The sequence below is a fragment of the Pinus tabuliformis genome, chromosome J (genome assembly GCF_031772625.1).
Source record: "Pinus tabuliformis cultivar Carrire ecotype Pingquan chromosome J, CPIR1, whole genome shotgun sequence".
In the NCBI taxonomy this organism is placed as follows: domain Eukaryota; kingdom Viridiplantae; phylum Streptophyta; class Pinopsida; order Pinales; family Pinaceae; genus Pinus; species Pinus tabuliformis.
The window spans coordinates 1,083,397,031-1,083,421,412 of record NC_142295.1 but is presented as its reverse complement, the minus strand read 5'-3'; the positions used below and the strand labels follow the sequence as shown (position 1 = coordinate 1,083,421,412).

Sequence of the window (24,382 nt, the reverse complement as noted above, 5' to 3'; positions counted from 1 at the left end):
AATAGAAAAATTGTAATTCAACCTAATTAACAAGTCAAGAAACATTAAGCCATTAACATGTGAGATGACATATTATGTAGGAAATCAATCGATAGTTGCATATATATTAAATCAAGAAGACATTACAACCATTTTCTTGACGATGTTGTTCTCCTCTGACAAATCTGAGTTCCCATACACTTCCGTTAGCATTCCATGATGGCCTCAACAATGATAGCTTTAAGGTTCTTACCTTTATTCTTCACACTAAACCAAATTCACACTTCTCCCTCACACACAACTAGATAACTACAACTATGAGTAACTTGTTGATTACCCCAAACTTAATTAGCACTAGCACACCAACATTAACACTAGCTTGTTCTTGAGAAAAAGGGAGGTTTATATAACATGAATGGATGGGAGATGGTTCCTCTTCTCATGGGATAAGGTCTTATCTCTTGAGGTAGTTCCATCCTTATAGGGGAAAGGATCCCAAACTGACATCCTCAACTCCATCCGGCCAAACCATTTACTAGAATTCCATTATGAAGCTTCTAGAGATGGAAGCTTCGGTTCCTTATTTAAAAAACTTTCCAAAAGAGGATTGATGTGACTGGAACAAGGCTCAGTCACTCCATTTAGCACTAGGGCCAGTGTTAATCCCTGCATATCGACGTGAGGAGGACATTAGTCATTAGCGTCAGTCTTGTAATTTGAGAAAAACAAAAGATTTGTGGGAAATGATGCAAAGGGAATTATTATTCTCATGAAGAGGGACACAACAAGAGTTTCTTCATGAAGGGGAAGCATGTATGGTTCACTGCAGAGGTCCTCCAGGATCATGGAACATGAGTATAGGGATAGTGAAAAAAATTTGTGTAACACTTTTACAAATTAGTGAGCCACGATGAGCGCCACTGTCGCAGCTATGAGCTGATGATGGAATGAACACCTACGTATCGGATGCAGGCAGAAACTCGGCATCCAGAACAGGGCATTGAAGGAGCGCAAGGAGGTTATTAGGGACATAGATAGGGACGAGGAGGAGGAGGTCACAGTAGAGTCCATGGTCAGATCATCTGGTACAACTACGGACAGCTAGGGCACTACGAGCAATGACACTAATCCATACCCTGCGCTCCTGGGAATTGACTCGACCATTGATATGAACGAGGTCATCAATCTGATGAAGAGGACAATGTCGTTTGAAAGGAAAATGATTTGGGTTGTATTACCATTGGACCCTATAGAAGGGGCACGCTATACTGAACCAGTTCGCTATTATGAAGAAAGTGACGATGGACTGGATCAAATCTACAAAATAATAGCGCGAGATCAGGAATAGATTAATCCAGTGGTAGATGGACACGTTTCATGGGACCGGGAGAGTTCCTGCACCTCTAATTTGGAAGAAGAATTGGAGCATTGACAGAATAGTTTGCATGAAGTATCCACACTGCGATGCAATATGATGACGAAGTCGCTGTGCTCTGTCTCGTTGGAGGTAAGGAAACTACCCTATTATGATTGTTTAACTGATGTAGATAAGTTTTTGGATGAATTTGAGCACAAAGTTCCTAAGCCTTGCACGCTACTCCTTCATGATGGTGGGGTACTACTTAGAAATTACTAAACTACTTAGAAATGACTAAGTAGTTTAATATGTAGAATTCGAGTGCACTAGAGGTTTTTCAAGGTGTTGAATCCATTTATGCATTCAAAAATGCATTTTAAGTGGTAAACAATCACATTTTTGCTTGAAATTATTGTAGGTTTTAACCCTGTACATATATTACATGTATACGAATTTTAAAAACAGAAAATAAACAATGGCGAGAGCATAAAACATAAAACAAATATACACAAATATTTTCCCATGGATCCAAAAACCGGGACTACCAGATTGATTTTTCATTATATTCCTTTCAATGTTACAATACATATATATACATGTTGAAGCATCTATAAACCCCAATCCATTAACCCTGGATTAGAACATAAGTGTAGTTCCCTTGATCAGATCTACAAAATACCATGGAGAGAAAACCATCATGCCCAAAACCATGTGCGAAATCCATACACAAAACCATAGGTAGTCGTGAAAGAATATAACACACACCCAACATTTTCCCACTTGTTTTATTCCCACAGGGGGCCACAAGAGAGCTTTGTCATTTGTCCATCCCTGCAACGCGCATTGTTTCTCTGTACCAAGAGAACTTCTCAGTGCTCATAGACTTTGTCAATGGATCTGCAGTATTATTCAAAGTGTCCACCTTTACCAGCAACACCTTTTTATCCTCAACCATATCCCTCACAAAGTGATATTGAGCATCAATGTGCTTTGTCTTTGAATGATAAGCAAGATATCTCGTTGTACTAACCCCATACTTGAACACAATCTCTGCAACCAAATTTCTTCCTTGCTTGCATGAGTGATTTTCATGTATTTTGCCTCTATAGTTGAAAGTGCCACTATAGATTGTCTCTTACTCATCCAACTGACTGCACCTCCAAATAGGTTAAATGCATACCCACTTGTATATCTTCTTTGATCCAAACATCTAGCCTAGTTTGCATCAACAAAGCCACAAATGTGCAAAAATTTGTCCAATCTTGGTCTTCCTTAGTAGCACAACCATAATCACTAGTGCCATGCAAATACCTAACAACCACTTCATTATTGTCCAATGCTCCTTCCCTAGTTTTAACATAAACCTGCTCAATACTCACATTGTATGCACAATGTCTGGTCTAGTACATATTATTGCATACATCAGGCTACCGAATGCACATGCATATGGAACACGTGACATGTCCTCTTCCTCTTCTTGTGTCTTGGGACACTATTCAACAAATAAATTTACACCTACAAGAATAAGAACCTTTACCAGTTTACTATCCTGTATATTAAACCTCTACAGTATTGTCTCGACATACTTCCTCTGGTTTAACCAGGGCTTCCTCTTTACCTGATATCATTTAATTTCCACACCCAAAATATAGTTTACAACACCATGATCTTTCATGTCGAATTTGGAGCACATTGGGTCTTCAAATCTTGGATAATTTCTTTGTCATTTCCAACTAGCAATATATCATCCACATACAAGACCACATAAATAACATGGTCACCATTTAATTTAAAATACACATAGTGATCTGCTTTGCTTCTGGTGAAGCCAATTCCCCGTATAAATGTATCAAATTTCTGATACCACATCCTTGGTGACTGTTTTAACCCATACATATACTTTTTAACCTGCATACCAGTTCTTTCTTACCCTTCACCGCAAACCCTTCAGGTCGCTGATGGGCTTCCAAATTAGACATAAATTAAGGCCCATTTGACCATCCTTCAGCACATTAAAGCTCTTTTTCTAAATTATATAATGTATTTCTAACTTTAATATGTTCATTAGGAAGGTTTATGGATAATTGTATATTTGTGCCTAATATTATTTATTTTTGTGGAATATTATGAGAATATTGGGCAAATTATGGAGATTTGGAGGAGGAGATAATATAGGGACCTGCTTCATGCTATAGGAGGATCAATATTAAATAATAAATCAATAAGATATTATGGAATTATGGCACAGATTCCAAAGCTCCAATGATTGAGAAAATCTAGGAATGTGTTCCCTGCCATTTAATGCAAATTCCTAGTATTGGGAATGAGATCCACTGATCAAGGGATTTTGTAGGGGATAGCTTCCTCCTTTCATGGGGAATTATTCGTAATCATTTTTTATAAGTACCAAGTCAAATTTTCCTCTAGGGGTGGATTTTTCTTAGTCTTCTTGTTGAGGGAACTCGTATTTTTGCAGCTCCACTGTCATTTCTTACATGGATGAAATTGTATTGATGGAAATAATGAATATTGGTGCCATGTTCAGCTTATAAGTCATGGTCGCCTCAATATTATTCTGACATTCCTTGGACTTAGCTATCCCAGGAGCCTCAAATCCCTTTTATACCATTTACTTTTCTTCCTTTCACTTCTTATTCACATGCATCTCTTGTTCTTATCCTTTTTCTATTTCTACATTTAGTATTAATGATTTCTTGTTGTAGGATTGGGTTAAATGGTTGAAGTAAATTATTTTGCAGGATCACGAGCATCATTTCATCATTTAGATAGCTTTGGAAGGCCATATTAATCATTGATCTACTTGGATTAGTTTTCTTATTCCCAAATCTAGATTTCTGGAAGTCCCTTGTGGCAAATAACAGTAAATTTCTGCTATTTTTTTAGCATGCTAATGAGATTCAATCGAGTTGACTCCACTTGAATTATATCAAAAAAAATATTCTAGTTAATAATAAAAATCACCCCATTGCATTTTCACTTGATTAGGTTAGGAATTTGATAGATTTACGAGCTCACTAGTTCTCGAATTTCTAGATTTTAAACTAGTAATTTTCTATTATATTTTAGCATTGGTTAACAAAGGTATTTTTGAGTGATTCCACTTGGAATGAAGACCTAAGACATCGTATAAAATAAATAAATGTGTCCCATCCACTTTGAATTTTATTTTCTTGGTCGTTCGGTCAATTATAGTTTCCTGTAGTAACTTTGCAGTTTCCTGTAGTAGCCTTCCAACATGTATATACTTGCCCAGATTCGCTCAAGAAGCTTGGTTATTGTCCCTTATGGTTGAATCAAGACCCCTAGGCTCTAAATAAATGATTAGGGAATATTAAAGACCACTTAGGACTTGCCTCTTTACCCATGCAAAACATTTCAACGATTTGGGCTAATCAACAAATTTATGAAATAGAAAATACAATGATGATTTCCACATCCAATGAACTCTGTTAATCGACCTAAACTCTTTGAAATGTAATGACCTTTTTATACCAACCGAGCTTTGTATTTCTCCACCTTGCCTTCTTCATTCATCTTCTTCTTAAACACCCATTTGCTGCTAATGGGTTTCCTTCCAGCCGGCAACTCCACCAGATCCCAAGCCTCATTTTCGTGCAAAGATGCCATTTCATCAACCATAACTTCTTTCCATAGTTTACCATCCTCCGAATCTATTACTTCCCTGACAGTTCTGGGATCATAATCAGTAATAGATAAAGAAAATTTTGAACAAAAAGCATATGGACTATACCTTTATGGCTGCCTTCTTTCTCGAACTAATCTTCTCACATCTAGAATTTGTGGCTCTTAATTTTCTGATTCCTCTTCTGTTGTAGAGTATGATTCTTCCTCCTTTAGCTCAAATTCTATCTTCTCAAGTTCCTTTGGTAGGACTTCATGTTTAATAACATCTTTCACCTCTCTAAAGACCACATCTCGATTGTACACGACCTTCCTTGTTTTTGGGTTCCAAATCTTATAACATTTTAAACCATCCTTATACCCAATAAAAATGCACCTTTCAGATTTACTATCCAACTTTGGCATTTTCACCTTTGGAACATGTACATATGAATCACATCCAAATACCCTCAGATTTGAAAGAGAAGGTTTCTTACTAGTCCATACCTCTTGTGGAGTCTTATCCTCCAATGCTGATGAAGGTGATCTGTTGACCAGGTAACATGCAGTCTCCACCGCCTCTGCCGAGAATTCCTATCCTAACCCAACACCACTGAGCATGCTTCTTTCCTTTTCCATCAATGTCATGTTCATTCTTTCTGTAACTTCATTCTTTCTTTCAAATTCCTTCTTGCAAAACTCTCTATTGTTATCTGTCCTCAACACCTTTATCTTCTTCTCTGTTTGGTTTTCCACCAGAGCCTTAAATTCTTTAAACTTGTCAAAGACTTTAGATTTATTCTTGAGGAAATATATCCATGTATTCCTTGAGAAGTCATCTATAAATGATATATATTACACAGACTTACCTAGTGATGGAATTGACATAGGTCCAAAAACATCACTGTGCACAAGCTTTAATATTTGTTTCGCCCTCGTAGCGCCAAAGGGGAAAATCACCTGATTTTGCTTCCATATACACAATTTTCACAGAAATCAAAATCCAGAGAGAAATTGGACATACCTTCTTCCATACCATTACCATGAAGTATTTGAAGGCCCTTCTCTCCAACATGTCCAAGCCATTGATGCCATAACATGGTATTTTCTCTAGAGACCACTACATTTTCTGCTCCACTTTCAGGAACCACAGAATTGTTGCACCGATCAATAATAGTGCTACCCTAAATCTTGTACAGAATACCAATCTGAACTCCCCGCATCAATACCAGTGCTCCCCGAGCCATCTTGAAGGTATCTTTCTCGAACACTGTTTTTACACCTGCATCATCCAACTTGCTTACAGAAATCAGATTTCTGGCCAATGCAAGAATATGCAGAACACTTGGAAGTGTTCTAATCCTTTCACCTTGAAACATCAACTTGAATTTTCTACTTCTGATAATTCTAGGCTTCCTATCATCCCCTAATAAGATATCACCACCATCATATTTATCATACTCGCAGAACCACCCCCTATGGGGAGTGAAGTGAATGGATGCACCTGAGTCAATCAACCATGCCTCATGATCTACATGTGTACTTGAAGAAGAATCCAAGTACACATCCCCACCTTCATCTGAGGTGGTTTTTACCTCTGTAGAAGGATCATCATCAAATCCCTTTCCTTTCTCAGGAGCTTTAGATTTACAATCCCTTTTGAAGTGCCCTTCCTTTCTGCATTTCTAGCAGACCTTTACAGTTTTTCCTGGAGATTTAGATCTCCCACTCGAGGACTTATTTTTGTTTCTGTTCTAGGACCGTCCTTGTACATACAAGGCATCACCATTCTGGCCCTCCATGTTTTTTTGTCTCATCTCCTTTGACAGCAAGGATGAGACTATTTCATCAAACTACAAGGCAATTGCATTGCTACCTATTGCAACAACTAGAATATCCCATGAATCTGGTAGAGAACACAACAAACTGATGCACTTATCTTCATCTGAAATTTTAATATGAACAGATAATAATTGTCTTACAAAATATTAAAGGCATTCAGATGCTCTGTCACTAAGTATCCATCTTTGGTCCTCAGGTTATTCAACTTTTTCCATAGGAAGATTTTATTCACCAGAGACTTAGATTGGTACAAAGTCCCTAGCTTGTCCCACAAAGCCTTTGCTGAAGCTTCCCTTGATACATTCAACAATATTGAATCTGAGACACACAATCGTATTGTGCTCTTTACCTTCATGATCCACCGATCTTTATCCAATAGAAAATCCTCCATGTTGAGTTTCCACAACTAAAAACTGTGACCATTAAATTTCTTGATCTCTATCTTTCCACTCTTCGCCATCTTCTTTCACCACAATAATCCCCGCAGATCTCCCACTGAATAGGGTCTACCACAGGCCCATGAAAAACCCCTCAGCAGCAAAGGCATCCTCTTGAAGCCAAAACAACTATGATACCAAATGTAGGTTTTAACCTGTATAGAAATTACCTGCATACAAATTCTAAAAAGCAGAAAATGAACAATGGTGAGAGCATAAAACATAAAATATACATAGAGATTTTCCCATGGATCCCAAAACTGGGACTACCATATTGAATATCTATTATATTCCTTTCAATGTTACAATACATATATTTACATGTCGAAGCATCCATAAACCTGGATTAGAACATAATCGTAGTTCCCTTGGTCGGGTCTACAAAATACCATGGAAAGAAAACCATCACACCTAAAGCCATGTGCGAAATCCATGCCCAAAACCATAGGTAGTCGTGGAAAGAATATAACAGACACCCAACAATTATATCGGAAAGTTCTGGTAAAAAAGACTATTTTTTCTATAATTGAGAATATATATATATATATATATATATATATGAAAATTGTGAACTGGATTTAGTTTAGAAGGTTTGGAGGAATGTTGTAATTTTCTCCCTTGTTTAATTTATCGCAAGTAACATATTCAGGGTGATATGGTATGCACACTTATATCTTGTTTAGTAGCCACATTACAATGAAAAAAAGGGTCTTTTACCATAAATAGAGATGTCTCATACACCAATTTAGCTTCTAGCATTGTCATAACTTTGAAATCAAATTATTATTATTAGGGGTCATTAGGGCCATCGCTCCTTGGTTGGAAAAATACTTCATGTACATGTGCCTCAAAGTTTTCCAACTGCTCTTGGAGCCTCTTCTGACCTCTATGAAGGGATACTAACCAATCTATCATATGCCACTCAATATACTAGAGATCATTCATAAATCCAATGATCCCATTTTGGTCATCGTGATGATCCCTAGAAAGTTGTTCTACTATTGTTGTCACTAGACAAATTTGTATTTCAAGCAAGTCAAAATTTGGAGGTAGGTCTACAAGCCCCAGGGAGATCATGTTATACTACTCCAACTCCTTGCCATTGTCCTATTGGTCCACATTATGAACCACCCCCTGGCCACGGGGACCTGCCCCTCTCTGGGCTCCACCTCACTAACGATGCAAGATCCCCTCGATGAAAAACTTGCTAGGTCCACACTACAGTTTTTGGCTCATGCCCTAGGTTCCAGGACAGATGAACCCCCACCATGCCTAAAATACCCTAGCCACTGGAACTCCCTCACACCACTCAAGCAACCCACTGTCAATACATTCCCTAGCACCATAATGTTGTTAAAAACAGTAACAAGAAATTCCAATTTAATTTGTCCTTGAATTAAATTGTGAATTAAAATTGAATACTTTTCTCATAGAAACTTGTAAATAGTTAATTGAGTTAAATTGACTTAATTAACTTAGGAATTTTGATTTGGAAGTATATCTAGAGTCATGTAAGTGTGATCCCTAAATTTTATGGGTCCAAGTTGAGTTTATTGGAGTTGTAATTAGATAACTCAGTCTAATTGAGTTATAAACTAGTTCTAACGGTTGGAGGAACTAGTAGAGGTATAGTAGTGAGTCAGTGCACCAATGCATCCTCAGTGCCACACCAGTTAATTGAAGATACACTCAAGAATAACTCATGCATGTTAGTTAATAGGAAGACCCAGTTGAGACTAGAGTGCAGGGACAATGTAATATCAGTTGTATAATTTTCTGAATTTTACATATGGTGCATACAATCAATTGAGGACATAAGTTTGGATTGTGCAGTTATGGAATAAGGATTTCCTATTAAATATGGGTTGATTCCTCTAGGAATTGTGCAAGGAAGTAGGAGCTTTGGCAGGAAGCAAAATTGGCTAAGTTTTGGATTGAGCTAGCTTGTGAGGTAGATAGTTATATCATACATGTGATGGGATTGTTCTAGTGTGAACAAGAATTGTATTTTCTACTCAGACCTTCTGGTTAATGCAATATAGATAGTCGGGGTTTTGAACAACTTCTTTCCCTAGAGAAATATTGTATTATGTGTGATTGATAATCTTCCCCTTTTTGATTATTGTTTTCATCGATCATTATTGTTTTCTGTTGCAAAGTGTAGAGTATATTCCTGTCTTGTGTTTTAGTACATTGCATGAACTGTTGAATCTACAGAAAAATATACATGGTATCAGAACTAAAGACAATATAGAAGAGGATATTTCAAGTTTGTTGTGCAGGTGAAAATCAAATTTGCAATTCATACTTCAAACCAATAGTATGTCTTTTTACTAGTTGCGACTTGAGTATGCCTTAGAAGGTAGCTCGAATTACATAGCATGGAAGGACAAGATGGAAGCAGTGTTGGAAGATAATGGCCTCAACGAATTCATTGATCAAGATATTCCTAAGCCTCTAGCATTAGATGCTCAAGAATTGGCTGAATGGAAAACGTGTGTGGAAAAGGTGAGGCAGATTATCCTTGAGGGAGCTCAAGATCACATTGTCTCGAGTCTCCATGGCAAAGAAACTCCATAATCAAAGTGGAAGACATTGACAACCCTGTTTCAGAATAGCAGTAACCATAGGAAGTTGTCACTGAAGTACAAACTCAGAAAGATCAAGATGGAGAAGGGCGAATCAATTTAGAAATCCTTGACCAAGTTCACTCATTGTTGAAATGAGCTTGGAAGTGTTTGGATTATTGTTGCTGAGGATGATATGGTGAACCTAGCTCTTCTAGGACTCCCCAAGAGTTGGCATAGTTATCATGACTCTGTCAATGGGAGGGAGAAGCTGCCAGATTGGGAACGACTGTGGTTGGATTTGGCATAGGAAGAGATTCGGAGGAACACTAGAGACAGATCCTCATCAAAGACTGATGATGAGTAAAATTGTGCCTTAGCGTTTCAGGAAAAGAAAAGGAAGGGGAAGGCGTCCCATTCCAAATCATAATTTTGTCATGGATGAAAGAAGAAGGACATGTCGAAATTCAAGTGCTTTCATTGTTGTCTAGGTAAATCCTCTTTGCAAACAAATACAATCCCTCTAGCCCAATGAGTGGGACTAGCAACCTACGTGACAATCTACAAGACACTTTCCTAAATTACAATCGAAATGAGAGAAGAAGAAGGAGACCTAACTCATTCTGATGCTATGATGTACTTCCTTATTGAATATCTTGATCACTTTCCCCTCGGGTTTAACTCTACTGCTCAAAGCATTTGAATACCTTCACAAGAGATAAAAACCACGATAAATCATACAAGCGCAACAAGCATAATCAAAAGTAATCCACTTAAAGGATCAAGGAGCATTAAGATAAATGATGAATTAACACAAGAAGTTATGGAAAGTGAACCAACAGTGGTATATATTAATGAATAAAAGAGGAAGCACACAACCAAGCCTTGATGTCAATAAGCCCTCCTTGAGTGAATGTCGAAGTCCAAGCTCAATCTCTCCAAGCACTCCTTCTCCAAGCCAAATGAGTAGCATGTAGGCACTATCTCAGCATAAGGGTGCAATAATCATAGACCAACCATTTGGGAATGGGAGAGGATGAATAAATATGAAGGGAGAGGGAGTTAGGATCTCTCCAAAAATAGGGGAAGGACCTAATCTCAAGGAGGTAGCTCATAGGGATAATATCAAAGAGAAATATTGGGAAATTCAACCACATCCTCAACAATCAACCTCCAGCTCGTCGTTTTGGAAGCCTCTAGATCATGAAGCTTCTTGTCCTCTTTGGGAAAAATTTCATTTTAGGGATCAACAAGAGTATCCAAGTAAAACGTGTGCTGGCAACACGAGGCCAATATAATGAAACTAACTGAAATGAACTTGTTGAAATGAAATTGCAGAACTGAAAAGGAAAGCAAATGAAATGCAAAATTGAAAGCAAGGAAATGACTAATTTACTTTACTAAAATGGAAATCGCAGAATTGAAATGAAAGCAAGGAAATGACTAATCTACTTTTGCTGGAATGGAAGTTGTAGAATTGAAATGAAAGCAAGGAAATGACTAATCTACTTTTGCTGGAATGTAAGTTGCAGAATTGAAGTGAAATTAGGGAAATGGAGGAATTTAAAGAAACAACTACTCTACTTTTGCTGAAATAAACTACTTAGCAGAATGTTGCAGTAGAAAATAGAAGAAAAGCAGTAATCACAAAATACTCTGACGCTTCCCCAACAATGGTGGTAAAAAGTGGTGAGCACCAGTATTGCAGCAAGAATGCTACAACTCCCGGGGCTTCTTACTTTACTTTCGTCAACCCGGTAGTTTGTAACAAACTTGGAAGTGACGGTGTTGTATGCACAAGTACTAGCTCTTACTGTAGGCTGTCACTTAGTCAGCTGGCGCAAGATCACTAGGAGCTTAAGCCAAATTCTATGAATTCTCAGAAGAAGCTTTTAGCTGTGATGAAAGAAATCTAACTCTAAAGAGGCTATTCTACTTGTAGAAGGAGAAAGAAGACTGGAGTGTAACACAAACCCTAATTCTTCCAACTAATCCTAATCTTGCAAAAAAAGAGATGAAAACTGATGAAATGAGTCCCATTAACTACTGAGAAGGTAAATTACATCTATTCAAGCTACTTCTGGAAGGAAATGAGAAAAAAACATCTTTTTGGGTTTTTGAGTGTTTTTATGTGAAATTGTTATGCTTGTAATTTATCTGTTTGTGGTTGTGACAGAGATTTGGTGGCGAAGGAAGGTGGAATTGGGGTTTGGAAAGGTGTAGGAAGGTGTGGGGGAGTTCTAAGAAGCCTCTGGTAACCTTCTAGAGACTTCCTCTGCAATCGGACTTCAAAAATTCACTTTCAGGAAATTCTACAGGGGGCTGCAGGGGATCTACAGGATGATGCCGAGAGCGGTTTTTAGAGGTTTTAAAGGTAGAAAAATGGTGGGAAAGAGTAGTTGAATATTAGAGGGAGGTGTTAAGATGTCTGAAGCTCATCAAGGGTGATTAGGAAAGAAAATTATGGTTGGATTTTCTCAAGAGGTAAGAGGAAATCTTATGAGGAAAATGCAAAAATTAGGGCAGATTCGTGAAGGGCGGTAAATGACTTGTGAAACCTGTGAGAAATGAGGTGATGATGGCTACTTTATTGATGTATTATGAGCATAGGTGTGTTGTAAGAGAGTTGCACTTCTGAATACCAAAACTGAGCAAGAAAAGAGCTAGTTGTACCAAAAACATAATTATCTCATGTTAAACCTAAATTTTGACCTATAAGATTAAAATGTTGAATAGTGCTATATGAACAGGAAAGCATGTAAAGAGACTTATTGTAGAAACATAAATGAGCATGGAAAAATGGATATGAATCAAGACATTAACCTCTAACTCAACTATAACACTAGAAATTGCATGGGCAAAGCAAAACTATGTTTTTAGTGGCAACAAGTAGATCTCGACCTCAATTCATGATCCCAAAGGACGAAAGGAGGTAAGGCTCTGTTGATGGCCTTTTTATATCTTTATCTTACCACTATTTAACCTACTTCAACAACTGAAATGGAAACAACTATGTAAACCAACAAAAGCAACCTATTCTAATCAAGGGAAAATGAATCTATCTAACAGGAATTAATTCATGAACTGAAGCAAAAACATATAAGTACAAAGCAAGAGGTGTTGGGCAGCTTGGGTTGGGCCCTAACCCAAGAGCTTTAGCCCTCTGAAAGAAATCAGTGCTGGCTCAGAAAATATTTCATCTCCATTATCAAAATAATAGTCACATTGCATAACATTGTTCACAAAAGTAAGCTCGAAAATGAGTTGAGCAAGAACTCCAACAAAAGTGCGAAAATTTGACTAAAAAACAACTAAACTATTGAGCACCTAAGCCCTTCTATTTATACAACTGGAGCCTCCAACAGCTCTCCTCAAATCAAGGAGGCTTGGCTCCCATGACTAGAGATAGATAACAGTTCTTCTTCACTTGCTCGGCTGCCCCTTTGATGCATTGATGTGGTTGGTTGTGCTCTGAGCTTTCTGAAGGAGGATTCAAGGTAGGGGGTTATAAATGAGGGGGACACCCTCCCAAAAATCCTTTCCCTTGTTTTCCTTGAATATTGGTTGTCAAATTCTCATTAAACCTTTGACTTTGTCTCAAAATTGACCAAAAATATGCATAAAGCACACATTAGACTTCATGGCATAATGACTAACCCAATTCACTCTATTACCATAAATATAATCGAAAACATGCAATAAACTAATGATAATGGTGGATTAAGGTGAGTGAGGACGCCAAATGAGCCCATATAATTACCCATTTATGGGGCTCATCAACAGACCACATGAAAATTAAGTAAAGCTGCAAAATAAAAGGAGTTTCAGCAGGTGGTAGGACAGTCGTAGGTGAGGCAGGTTGCAAGGATAGAAATGCAACTAAGCAACTTGTTGTATAGGTCATATATCGCAAGGGTCACAAAGTCGCAGGTTAGGTTGTTGGAGAATGTATGGTCGCAATTCACAAGTCGATGGTAGCCGTAGGGTCGCAAGTCGGACGGTCGCATCGGGGAAAAGTCGAAAGTCGCGAAGTTGTGGGAAAAGTGATATCACGGTCTCAACCACACGACTTAGGTTTTAAGAGGATTAAGAAGGACAATTTGTGGCTTTAGGAGGTCTAGGATTCTTCTAAGAAAGTAGGCTTAGGCTGACTAGTGAAGACGAGAAGTTAGGGTCAAAAAATGGCTGAGTTCTAGGTTCAGGAATAGTGGAAGTGGCCAGGGTAATTGTTTTTGGGAAATGAGGTGGAAAATCCAAGTAACATGGGCTAAAACCCCCCGGGCATGGGATGCAGAAGGTCGAGGATACAGACAGAGACACCTGGGAGAAAATCATGATTACTAGGAAGACGAATAATTACTTACTTGGAGAAAAACGCGCGCGTACCCAAATCGTAGAGCTTCCTTGCCTTCCATGTGACCAAAGGAGCAGTTATAATGACACTGGGCGACCTTCCCTTATATAAATTTGGTCCCGCGTGCGAGGTCGCATGGGTCTGATTTGTAACCCTGCGACCTATGTGACCTTGCGACCAGGTAGTCGTGAGGTCACAAGGGTCACATGGTCGCGTTCATGGGTGAGTGAGGCATGTGTGACCTTGTGACCATCCAGTCGCAAGGTCACAAGGGTCGCATGGTTGCGTCGATGACCAAGAGAGGAAGATGTGACCTCGCGACCTATGCTACTGGTGAGTCGCACATGTCACATTAGTCGCAACGATCGCAAGGTTTAGCTTTAGCCGTATTCTAAAATTGAGACTGACTGACTTTAGGAAGGAACTAACGACTTAGCTTTACTTAGCTAAAAAATTAGACTTTTCCGGGGTTCTTTGAGATTGTTGAACTCTTATAGCAGATCTTAGCAGTGTTGGCAGCCTTGCACAATACAGGGGCTCCAAAAATTTTAGGGTTTCCAGATTTTTGGAGGGGTTGTTGCAACATCTACAACAGAAGGGTGAACTCCTCATCAAATATCTATTATGTGTGTTGTATTTTGATGTCCTTTGTTGTTATTTTGATGTTGTTCAACATATGTTTTATGTTAAATTGTTTATAACATTTACTTAAGAAACTCTCATGGGAATCAGTTAATTAAGCAAAAATGGTGAATCCTTAAGCACTTGATAAGCAAATGATAAGAATCTTGGGTTTTATTCTGAATGGGGAACTAGCACAACATTACTAATCTGCTCCATTTCAGATCAGATGATTGAGATTATAAATACCAAGAAATACTATTTTGAGGAATCAGTTGAGCAACTAGTTTGGGTTGATGCAATGGTGGAATAATGCGAATCCATCATGAAGAACAATGTTTGGGAAGTGGTCCCAAGGTTGGAAAATAAATCAACTAGTGGGTTCACTGATGTATCTTGTGAATACACGACCAGATATGTGCTATGTAGTCAACCAAATGAGCCAAGCTATGGTTAAGCTGACAAAATTGTATTAGAAGGAAGCTAAGCATGATTTACAATACCTCATAGGCACTACTCGGTATTAATTATGGTACAAACAAACATAGGAAGCGAAGTTTTATGGCTTCACGGATGTAGATTAGGCAAGGAGTTCATCCAACCGAAAGTACATTAGGTAGAATTTTCAGTGTTGGGTCTACAGTAATTTCCTGGTACAACAGGAAGCAGGGATCTGTGGGACTCAGCTGTTGCAAGTCAAGAAACATGTGAGGTAATCTAGATGAGAAAGACACTTGTGGGGTTGTTTGGTCAAGAGATGGATCCAACTGTGATCTATTGTGATAATAAGAGTTGCATTAAGATCTCTTTGAATATTTTATTTCATGATTGATCTAAGAAAATAGATATTTGGTATCATCATTTACGAGATTATGTGTAGAGGAGGATAATGTTGCTACAATACATTCCGATAAAGGAACAAGATGTTGACATCTTGACAAAGGCTTTTTCAAGAGGGAAATTCAAATTCCACAGATGCAGATAGGGGTGGTTGAAAACCCCTTTCTTGCTAAGAGGGAGTGTTGAGAAGTGTAGCAAGAAAGGCTCAATTTAATTTAGAATTAGTCAAATTGAGTAAATTCAAGATTTCCACATCAACAAACAATTTGAAGTTAGTTAACTGAGGTGACATAGCTCTTTTCACTTAGTTAGCTCAATAAATTCGAGTTAGAGGGATTTGATTTTAGTTATGAATGTGTGATTTCTAATTTGTAGCAATCTAGTTCAGTTATTTCCAGTTGTATTCACTTAAATTAGTTCTACCTATTGATAGAACTAGTTGGAGGTCAGTTGTGTAGTGGGACAACAGTCTAACTCAGTGATCATCCAATTAATTGATCAATTAACCAAAAATGGCTCACGCGTGCAAGGAATTAAAATTGCTCAGTTGTGGTGGAGATTCTAAGGCAGTGTAACATCAGTTGTTGACTAGTTTTGAGTGTACATGTGTTGCATGCAATCAATGATCAATCCTTGGTAATTGCGCAATCATTTTGGAGGAAATTCCTAAATAATAGGGGCTAATTTCCTTAGCATTTTCGCAAGGAAATAGGAGCTCATGTGGGGGGGGGGGAATTGACTAAGTCATTCAGAGCTTCTCATTGGGTAGAGAGAACGATTATGCACTTGTGGGTTAAGCTCAAAGCGAGCAAGAAATTGTAATACATTCTATGTTCATCTAATTAATGCAAGCAGGATTAAGGGGTTTTTACTAGTTGGTTTCACCTAGATAAATATGTGTACTTGTGTATGTGATTGATGCATGTTTGTGAATGTTGTTCTAAATTGTGAATTAATTTCTGTAGATAAGTTGGTAAAAAGAGACTTTACAAACCAAAACCAATAACATTTAAATAAAAATGAAAATCAAGTTGGTAATTGTTCTTACTATTTATATTTCTAAATGGATGTCTCAAAAATGAGATAATTAGAAACCAAACTAATACGCAAAAGCTACTAACATTAATTTGAAATAGAAATCATGATCAGATTTCAGCGTGGGCTGCGCATCGCTTTAACAATTTCAGCGTGGGTTGATTATGAACCTGGAATTTCTCAGCAACCTTTGGGCTAACGTCCTCCAATTTTCTGAGACTCCGGAATTTTACCAAAATTTATAAAATTTATTGGAATTTGTAACTTTCAAAATGCTACAATGAAAAATGCATTTCTAATAAATTTACAATAAAACTGAAATCATAATTTTAACCAAATTTTTTTGAACGGATTCTAATTAAAAACCCTAATTTCTTATAAATCATATTAATAATATAAAAGTATATATTAAATATATACTTTACTTTTAGAATAGATAGATACTTTTAGCAGAGTAAAAGTTGATCATGTGAGTGTTTTAAGATTTTGTCCAGGTTCATCTTTTACAATATATAGATTTAAATTGTATTGCTAAAATTTACTTTTTAGCAGAGTCAAAGTTGATCATGCGAGTTTAAGATTTTGTCCAGGTTAATCTAGTAACTTTGCAGAGTTTCAAAATCTGAGTCATGTTTAACCGTAATAATATTAATGATCAAGTTTGTAAATATTTATTTATATTAATGATACAATAAATTATAATATTAAGAATACAATATTTTATATTATTTATATGATATATTTTTGTGATAATTTATTTGGAGAGTTTTCTCGCATATTTTCTGGTTTAATTTGTTGATTATTTTGTAGGGATTTGTTAGAATTACAAGTTTGAGTAGTAAACTCTCCACAATCGAAGTGCTCCACGAGGTTGGTTATTAGAGTGTTGAATCTATATATCTAGTCAAAACCCATTTTAAACAACAAAAAATAAAATTTGACCCAAAAAATCTTAGAAAATTCCAAAACATAACATGTTTAAACAATGTCTATATTATTTAAAAAAATTAAAATATATATCATCTATATTTTTTGAATTTATATTTTATAAAATATTAAACTTTTTAGTGTTTTATATTATTGATATCACATATTTTTTTATATATTTTAAAAATTATAAACAAAAAATTATATATATATATATATATATATATATATATATATATATATATATATATATATATATATAAGGTGTTTTTAGCCTTTTTTTGGTCAAATTTACTTAAAATTTTGTTAGATTGGGTGGAACCATAAATTCGAGTTGTGAATTCTCAATAAAGTGTTTTTTAAGACACTAAACCTATTTATGCATTTAAAAACACTTTTTAAATAAGAAAAAAAACACAATCTAACTAAAAATCGTTTCACCAAAATTTAACCAAAAAACTCCAAAACTTTTAAATGATGAAACAACATATTTTAAATTGTTTATTATGAATAACTTTAAAAATGTATATATATGGGATGGTTATTTTCTTCCTTTAAAATTGAATTTACTTCAAGTAACATATTGAGGGTGATAGAGTATGCACACTTCTATAATGTTTAGTAGTTAAATTACTATACAAAAAATACTCTCTTTTTACATATACAAAAAGATCTTATAGATCAATTTAGTGTCCAGTGTGGCCATAACTTTAAAATTAAATTAAAATAATTATAATTATAATTATAATAATAATAATAATAATAATAATAATAATAATTATTATTATTATTATTATTTAAACATTTTACTAAACTAAAATCTAATATATTTGAAAATTTAAAATAATTATATAAAATAATGAATCATATTAATCATCCAAAATATGAAAGCTTAATATTTTGTAATTTTCTATTTCTCATAGCTTTCATATTATTTTATGTTTTAATTTTAATAAAAGAGATTTTTAAATCCATTAAGAGAAAATTAATAAGTTACATTTGGTAGATAAACTTATGGTGTTAAATTGTGTAAGTAGCTGAAATGTTGATGTTTTGGGTAGATACTCTGCTTATCCTTAGAGAGAAAAGAAGATTATTGAATAATGATGTGAAATTGTTGAAATAAGTTACATCTTTTAAAAAAATATTAAATTATAATTTATGTATATATATTTTTAAAGAAAAATTGAGTAACGTTTCTATTAAAATATATTCCCTAATGTAGAAACTAGAGAAGAAATCAAGTACATCGTTTTTTCTTTCAAAGGATCCTTTACTGAGTAGTGTAACAAAAAGACAATATCGAAAAAAATTGTTACAATATACTAGCATACATAGACTTTGCATAATTAACCGAGCAGAAGGACACATTTACAATAAGAAACATCAGTAAAGAGGAGAGAAAGCGTTTTCTATAGGTCTATTGAGGTCTAACTACAGTTTGCTCATGGTTCAACTAGATGCAGTGCTAGTTATATTCTAGTTTTCATTTACTCTGATCTGCTGCTTTAGGTCCTCAATCTGCTGCTGATGTCGATCAATTTCATAATCTTGATGAGTTATCTTGTCTTTTAGGCACTTAATATCATCCATCAGAGAGATGGAAGATGTCGTCTATTTGTGAAGTTTCCAATTAATGTCAATATTCTATAGTTGTGGGTCTCCTATTTGTTGCGAGAATACTTTGCACATATTGTTATCCCCAACAATAGATAAATTCTCTTTCCTCATCAACATAGTTAGAGTGCTTGGGAAAAAAGGGTTAGATGTCAAAGAAGATAGGGCTTGGAGGATTCAGAGGGTTGATGACAAGGCTGTCAAGAAAAGCAATGACGTTACCAATGATCCCATAGCAGGAAAAATCCAAATAGAGAGTAGTAGCATTGTTATGGGAGATCGGTTTCTGCTCGCAGGGAGGATCAAGGATTCTTCGTAATTTCACAAGATTGAGAGCATACAGTTCAAAGTGGACCAAGAGTAGAGGGTAATTCCAAGTAAAGGAGAAAGGTAACCAAGAGTGACTAATGGAAGAAACAATAGGAAAATTCGTACATGGGAACAAGAGATACCTAAAAATTAAAGGGCCCAGTTCATTAAGGCAGACCTTCCAGATGCAAATCCCACAATATTGGAAATTATAGCCACTGGAGGAGACTCAAACCCAGTAGTGGAAGCTTCCCAAGTAGGTTGTAGACCTCACAAGCCCCATAGATGGATGACTTATCTAATTTCCCTAATTTACACTATGCAGGTTCATCCCTTTGCCACAAATGTGTAACGATAAGTCACATAGCCAATTATTAGCAAGAAATTTAGAAAATGTGGCCTATTTAGAAACAACATGCGCAAGATTCCATTGGGACAAATTGAGCAATAACTACCATTGTATATGCAATTGGGAACTATGGCGTAAAATCCAGACATAGATCATGGATTTAATTTGAAAGCTAGAGATCCCATATGCAAATTCAATCTTATCTCCACTAAGTTTAAATATGGCCAACCTTCTTGATTCCATAATTAAACCAGGGTAGGGTCAGATCACAACTAGTTTTGCCATCTAGTCTCGACTGCTAGAGCACATGGAGTTATTGGTAAGAATTCCCTTGCATTGGCCATGTTTGCTCCTGGATCCACAATGCCCATTTTGAAATGCCCCTCCACTAGATTATAAAGTATAATTTTTCTACTCATATTTCTACCAAAACTATAGTCACTATAAGAAAAAATGTCATTGGTGAGGGTCATGCCTGTGACAGACCTTTAAGGTCTGTCACAAATGTCACATATTGTGACGGTCCTTAAAAAATGTTGTTGTAAGTGTATATAGTGATGGTCCTTTAGGGTTTGTCACCAAAGCCATTTTCAATGACACTTTTGGTGAGGGTTGTTAAAGGCTCGCCACTAATTCTCTCTTTGGTTACACTTTTGGTGAAGGCCATTAAAGGCCCATCACTAATTCTCTCTTTGGCGACACTTCTAGTGACGATCTTTTATTGACCCCCACCAATGCTCTTTTTGGTTACTTTTGGTGATGGTTAAAAAATGTTCATCATCATTGATCATTCCAATGAGTTTTTGATGATGTTGTGTACTTGTTAATATATTTTTTGTCAAAAGATAATGATTTAAGACCATTTTTGTGGAGTCATTTTTATTAAGTGCCCAAGGCCATAGTGGTTAGAGTCAGTCAATTAGTTAAGAGGTAATTAGTGTGCATAATTTCCCTCAAGTAATAAGAATATAGTTTTTCTGTGAGTCAACACATGATTCATCTCTATTAGGTTTATTATCTAGCAAATTCCCTTTAGATAAATTGCCACTAGTGTGTGTAGGAACTATATTATTTAATACATAATCAATCTTTGTCAATTCTATTAATGAGATAGACCTAACACTCCTCAACACTCATGACACACCTTAACATGCTTTGGCACACACTGACATTCCTTGGAACCTCACATGTTTGGAACATCTTTGCACCTGTAACATCTTTGTACCTAGAACATATGCCATGATTAGGATTCCCAATCACATGTTGGCATTCCATAGCATACCATAGCACTCCCTTAACATGTGTTGACATGCCCTATAGTCCCTAGCATGCCCTGGAACACCTTGGCATAATATTGCATTGGCGTACATTAGCACTTGGCACACATTGGCACACAAGTGGCTCTCCATGGGAGGCAAGCTGACTCTAGTTCGAGCAGTCCTTCAAAGCATCTATGTATACTGGATTCACCTTTTCTCTTTGCCTAAGAATATCATTAAAAGGATCTGCTCCATAATCTCAAGCTTTATTTTGGATGGTAACTATGATAAGCACAAATATCATTTGGCCAGCGTGGCAATTCTGACTCAAAGGAAAGAGGAAGGAGGTTGGGGCATCCTTGATCTTGCGCATATCATGGGTTGGGCATTACTTATGAAAAGTTTTTGGCGGGATCTAAATGGAGATGGTCTCCGACATAGCATCATTAAATCTAAATACCTCCAAAATAAATCAATGCTATTGTGGATAAAGGTTGGTGCACACATCCCAAGCGACATATCCTATATTTGGAGGATCTTTGTGAAGGTTCACCCATGGATTATGAGAAAATTTAGTGGTAAATTGGAAAAGGCACAAACATTGAAATCAACTTAGATCCAATTTGTGGATTTACAGGTGATCACACCTTTCCACCAGACCTTCTACAAAATATCCACAATTTGGGCATACACTATGTTAGTCAAATATTTATACAGGATTTATTTTCCAATCTCTATTGGCTCATGGCTTCTGACATTGGATTATATAGGGAACTTGTAGATAGATCAAATATCTACTTCTGAGACCTTGCACATGCATGCATATTTCTCACTGAAAACGAGGATAAATATGTATGGAACGACAATTTGGTGGTGGGTCAAATAAAGGTAAGAGAGGCATACTGCTACATTTCGCCACTTATTCTTTCTTCCTCCAACAAATGGTTTATGAAAATATGGAAGTGGAATATTCCAACAAAGATACAAGTATTTGCTTGGCTCATTTGGAAAAATAGAACCTTGACATGGGACAATATGTGTCATATAGGATAGAGTGGATCTGGTTGTTGTTTACTATATATGGAGGCAATGGAAGACCCAACTCATCTATTTCTTTGATGCCCCTTTTCAAAATCAATTTGGAATGGTGTATTTAAGATGTTGCATTTACAAGAGGATTGGAACTTCTCTTTTGTGGTTAATTGTATGTGAGACTAGATTATTGTATATAAAACATTTAGACCACTTCCTATATACATTATGTGGGCAATTTGGAAAATCCGAAATTCATTCATCTTTGAGAACAATTTTCCTAATATCTGGCAGAGGTGTGTTTGCATCATGGCATATTGCAAGGAAGCAAACTTTGACGAGGGCACACCTACTATGAGATTGATTTCTCCTCCACTAAATTTAACACCATTTCCATGGGGTGACTTTGATGGAGGTGATTAGAGCAATTGCTTAATATTAGCTATTTATTTTCAACATTAAGGTTGCATAATCTTAGATCAATAGTAGAATGGATGGCCTTGTGATCCATGAGATATAATTCATATTACACCTTGATGTAAACTAAGATTCTAAACTATGTCTATCATACAATGAATAACCTTTGCGCAATGGCCCTTTCTTCCTCGTCTTCTTCTGCTTAAACTGCTACATATATGAAATACTTTAGTATAAGTTGCATTCAAATTGAACTCATATGAAATAGGAAAACTATTTTCCAAGAGTTCTTATTTGTATCTTCATATTTTTGATGGGTTTACTTGTGTCTTCATGGGTGGGAGATTGGAAGTAGAAATCATCATCACACGCGGATCATGAACCTGAAATTTCCGAGTCCGACTTCAGACCGTCGAAGCGTTTGATTGGGATCGCGTTGCTCTTCTGCAACTGGTATGAACTCGGCTTGTCATCAATGATGATTACCTTCCCCAGATCCCTTCCCAGCCAAGATAGATCTTTAACTCCATGTTTCGCTGAATCTCTGTACAGCCTGAACTTGATGAGCTGACGATCTGGATCGATCTCGTCCAGAAAGCGGTTTGCTCTTTTTTTACGGCTTAATGTGAACACAACCACCTCATACAGCTCTGACATTTCTGTCAGAAAAGGTTGGAGGCCCGGCCTGGTATAAACGTATGCCTTTTGTTCTATACCATCCTGCTTTCGCGTCACTTCAAAATACTCAGACCCTTCATCTTGGGGTACCATTTGGCTGCGCCCCGCCAAAAGGGTGCCGTCCATGTCTAGAACCAGCGTGTGGCGCAATGGATCGACAGGAGGTGGCAATAGACTATCCAAATCTTCTCTCTGCCTCTTTAACACTCGAGTTGCCACTGGTGCATCCTCAAGCTTATCCATTTAACTAATTTGCAACGATGCAAAGGAACAAATGGGCTATGCAGAAGCTGAAGGGGTAACGCGCAGTAAGTGTCGCTCCGTAAAACTTCATATTGCTTCAATTTATATTGGAGTTTTCGAATGGGAATGGAAAAGATTTGGTCAACCATAGATTATTGAGTCTAGTTTGATTATTTGTGCAATGACAGATTGGGTCAAATCTTTAACTGTAAAATGCATATGGTATATCTGGATTTTTAAAATAATGGATGATACAAAACGCTTGGATTTACATGAGTTTTTCTCAAGATAATGGAAGATATTAATGATACAATTTAGTTTAAAAAAACTTTCGATTAATTTTTTAAAAAATATATTTTCTGTAAAATTTACAGAATTGTTAGAATAAAATTTTACTATGAATTTGTTGAAATATATAAACTTTTACAAAATTGTTGGAATACAATTTTACAATATCTTTATATGAATTTGTTGGAATTTGTAAACTTTTAGAAAGCTAAAACCATATTTTTAATGGAAAACGTATTTCAAATAAATTTATAATAAAACAAAGTTCATAATTTTGACCAAAATTATTTTCGTGGATTTTAATTAAAAATTTTATTTTTTTATGAATCATATTAATAACATAAATTTATATATTAATATATATTTTATTTTTAAAATATTTAATATTAAATTATAATGAAAATTTACATCTTAAATGGAGTCTGGTCAAATTTGATCTTCTGTAATTTTTTTAAGATTTTGTCCATGATCTGTAAAAATTCAGATTGCTTCAATTTATTAGAATTCTCTATCGGGAATTGCAACGATTTGGTCAAACAATAAATTATTGACTCTAGTTTGATTATTTGTGTAATGACTTAAATTGGGT

The 24,382-nt window shown here is 36.1% G+C and overlaps 1 protein-coding gene across 1 annotated transcript; it reads right to left on the bottom strand.

Annotated features, from left to right (window-relative positions):
* Positions 1–22,959: 22,959 nt before the first annotated feature.
* Positions 22,960–23,505, bottom strand: LOC149230751 (uncharacterized). Its single transcript, XM_089381409.1, has one exon. It carries the CDS (start codon positions 23,503–23,505, stop codon positions 22,960–22,962), a length of 546 nt encoding a protein of 181 aa, XP_089237535.1.
* Between the last annotated feature and the right edge of the window lie 877 nt (positions 23,506–24,382).

Bases quoted from the DNA above. Each gene is read 5' to 3' on its own strand.
- LOC149230751 (XM_089381409.1), bottom strand. From the start codon at position 23,505: ATGGATAAGCTTGAGGATGCACCAGTGGCAACTCGAGTGTTAAAGAGG.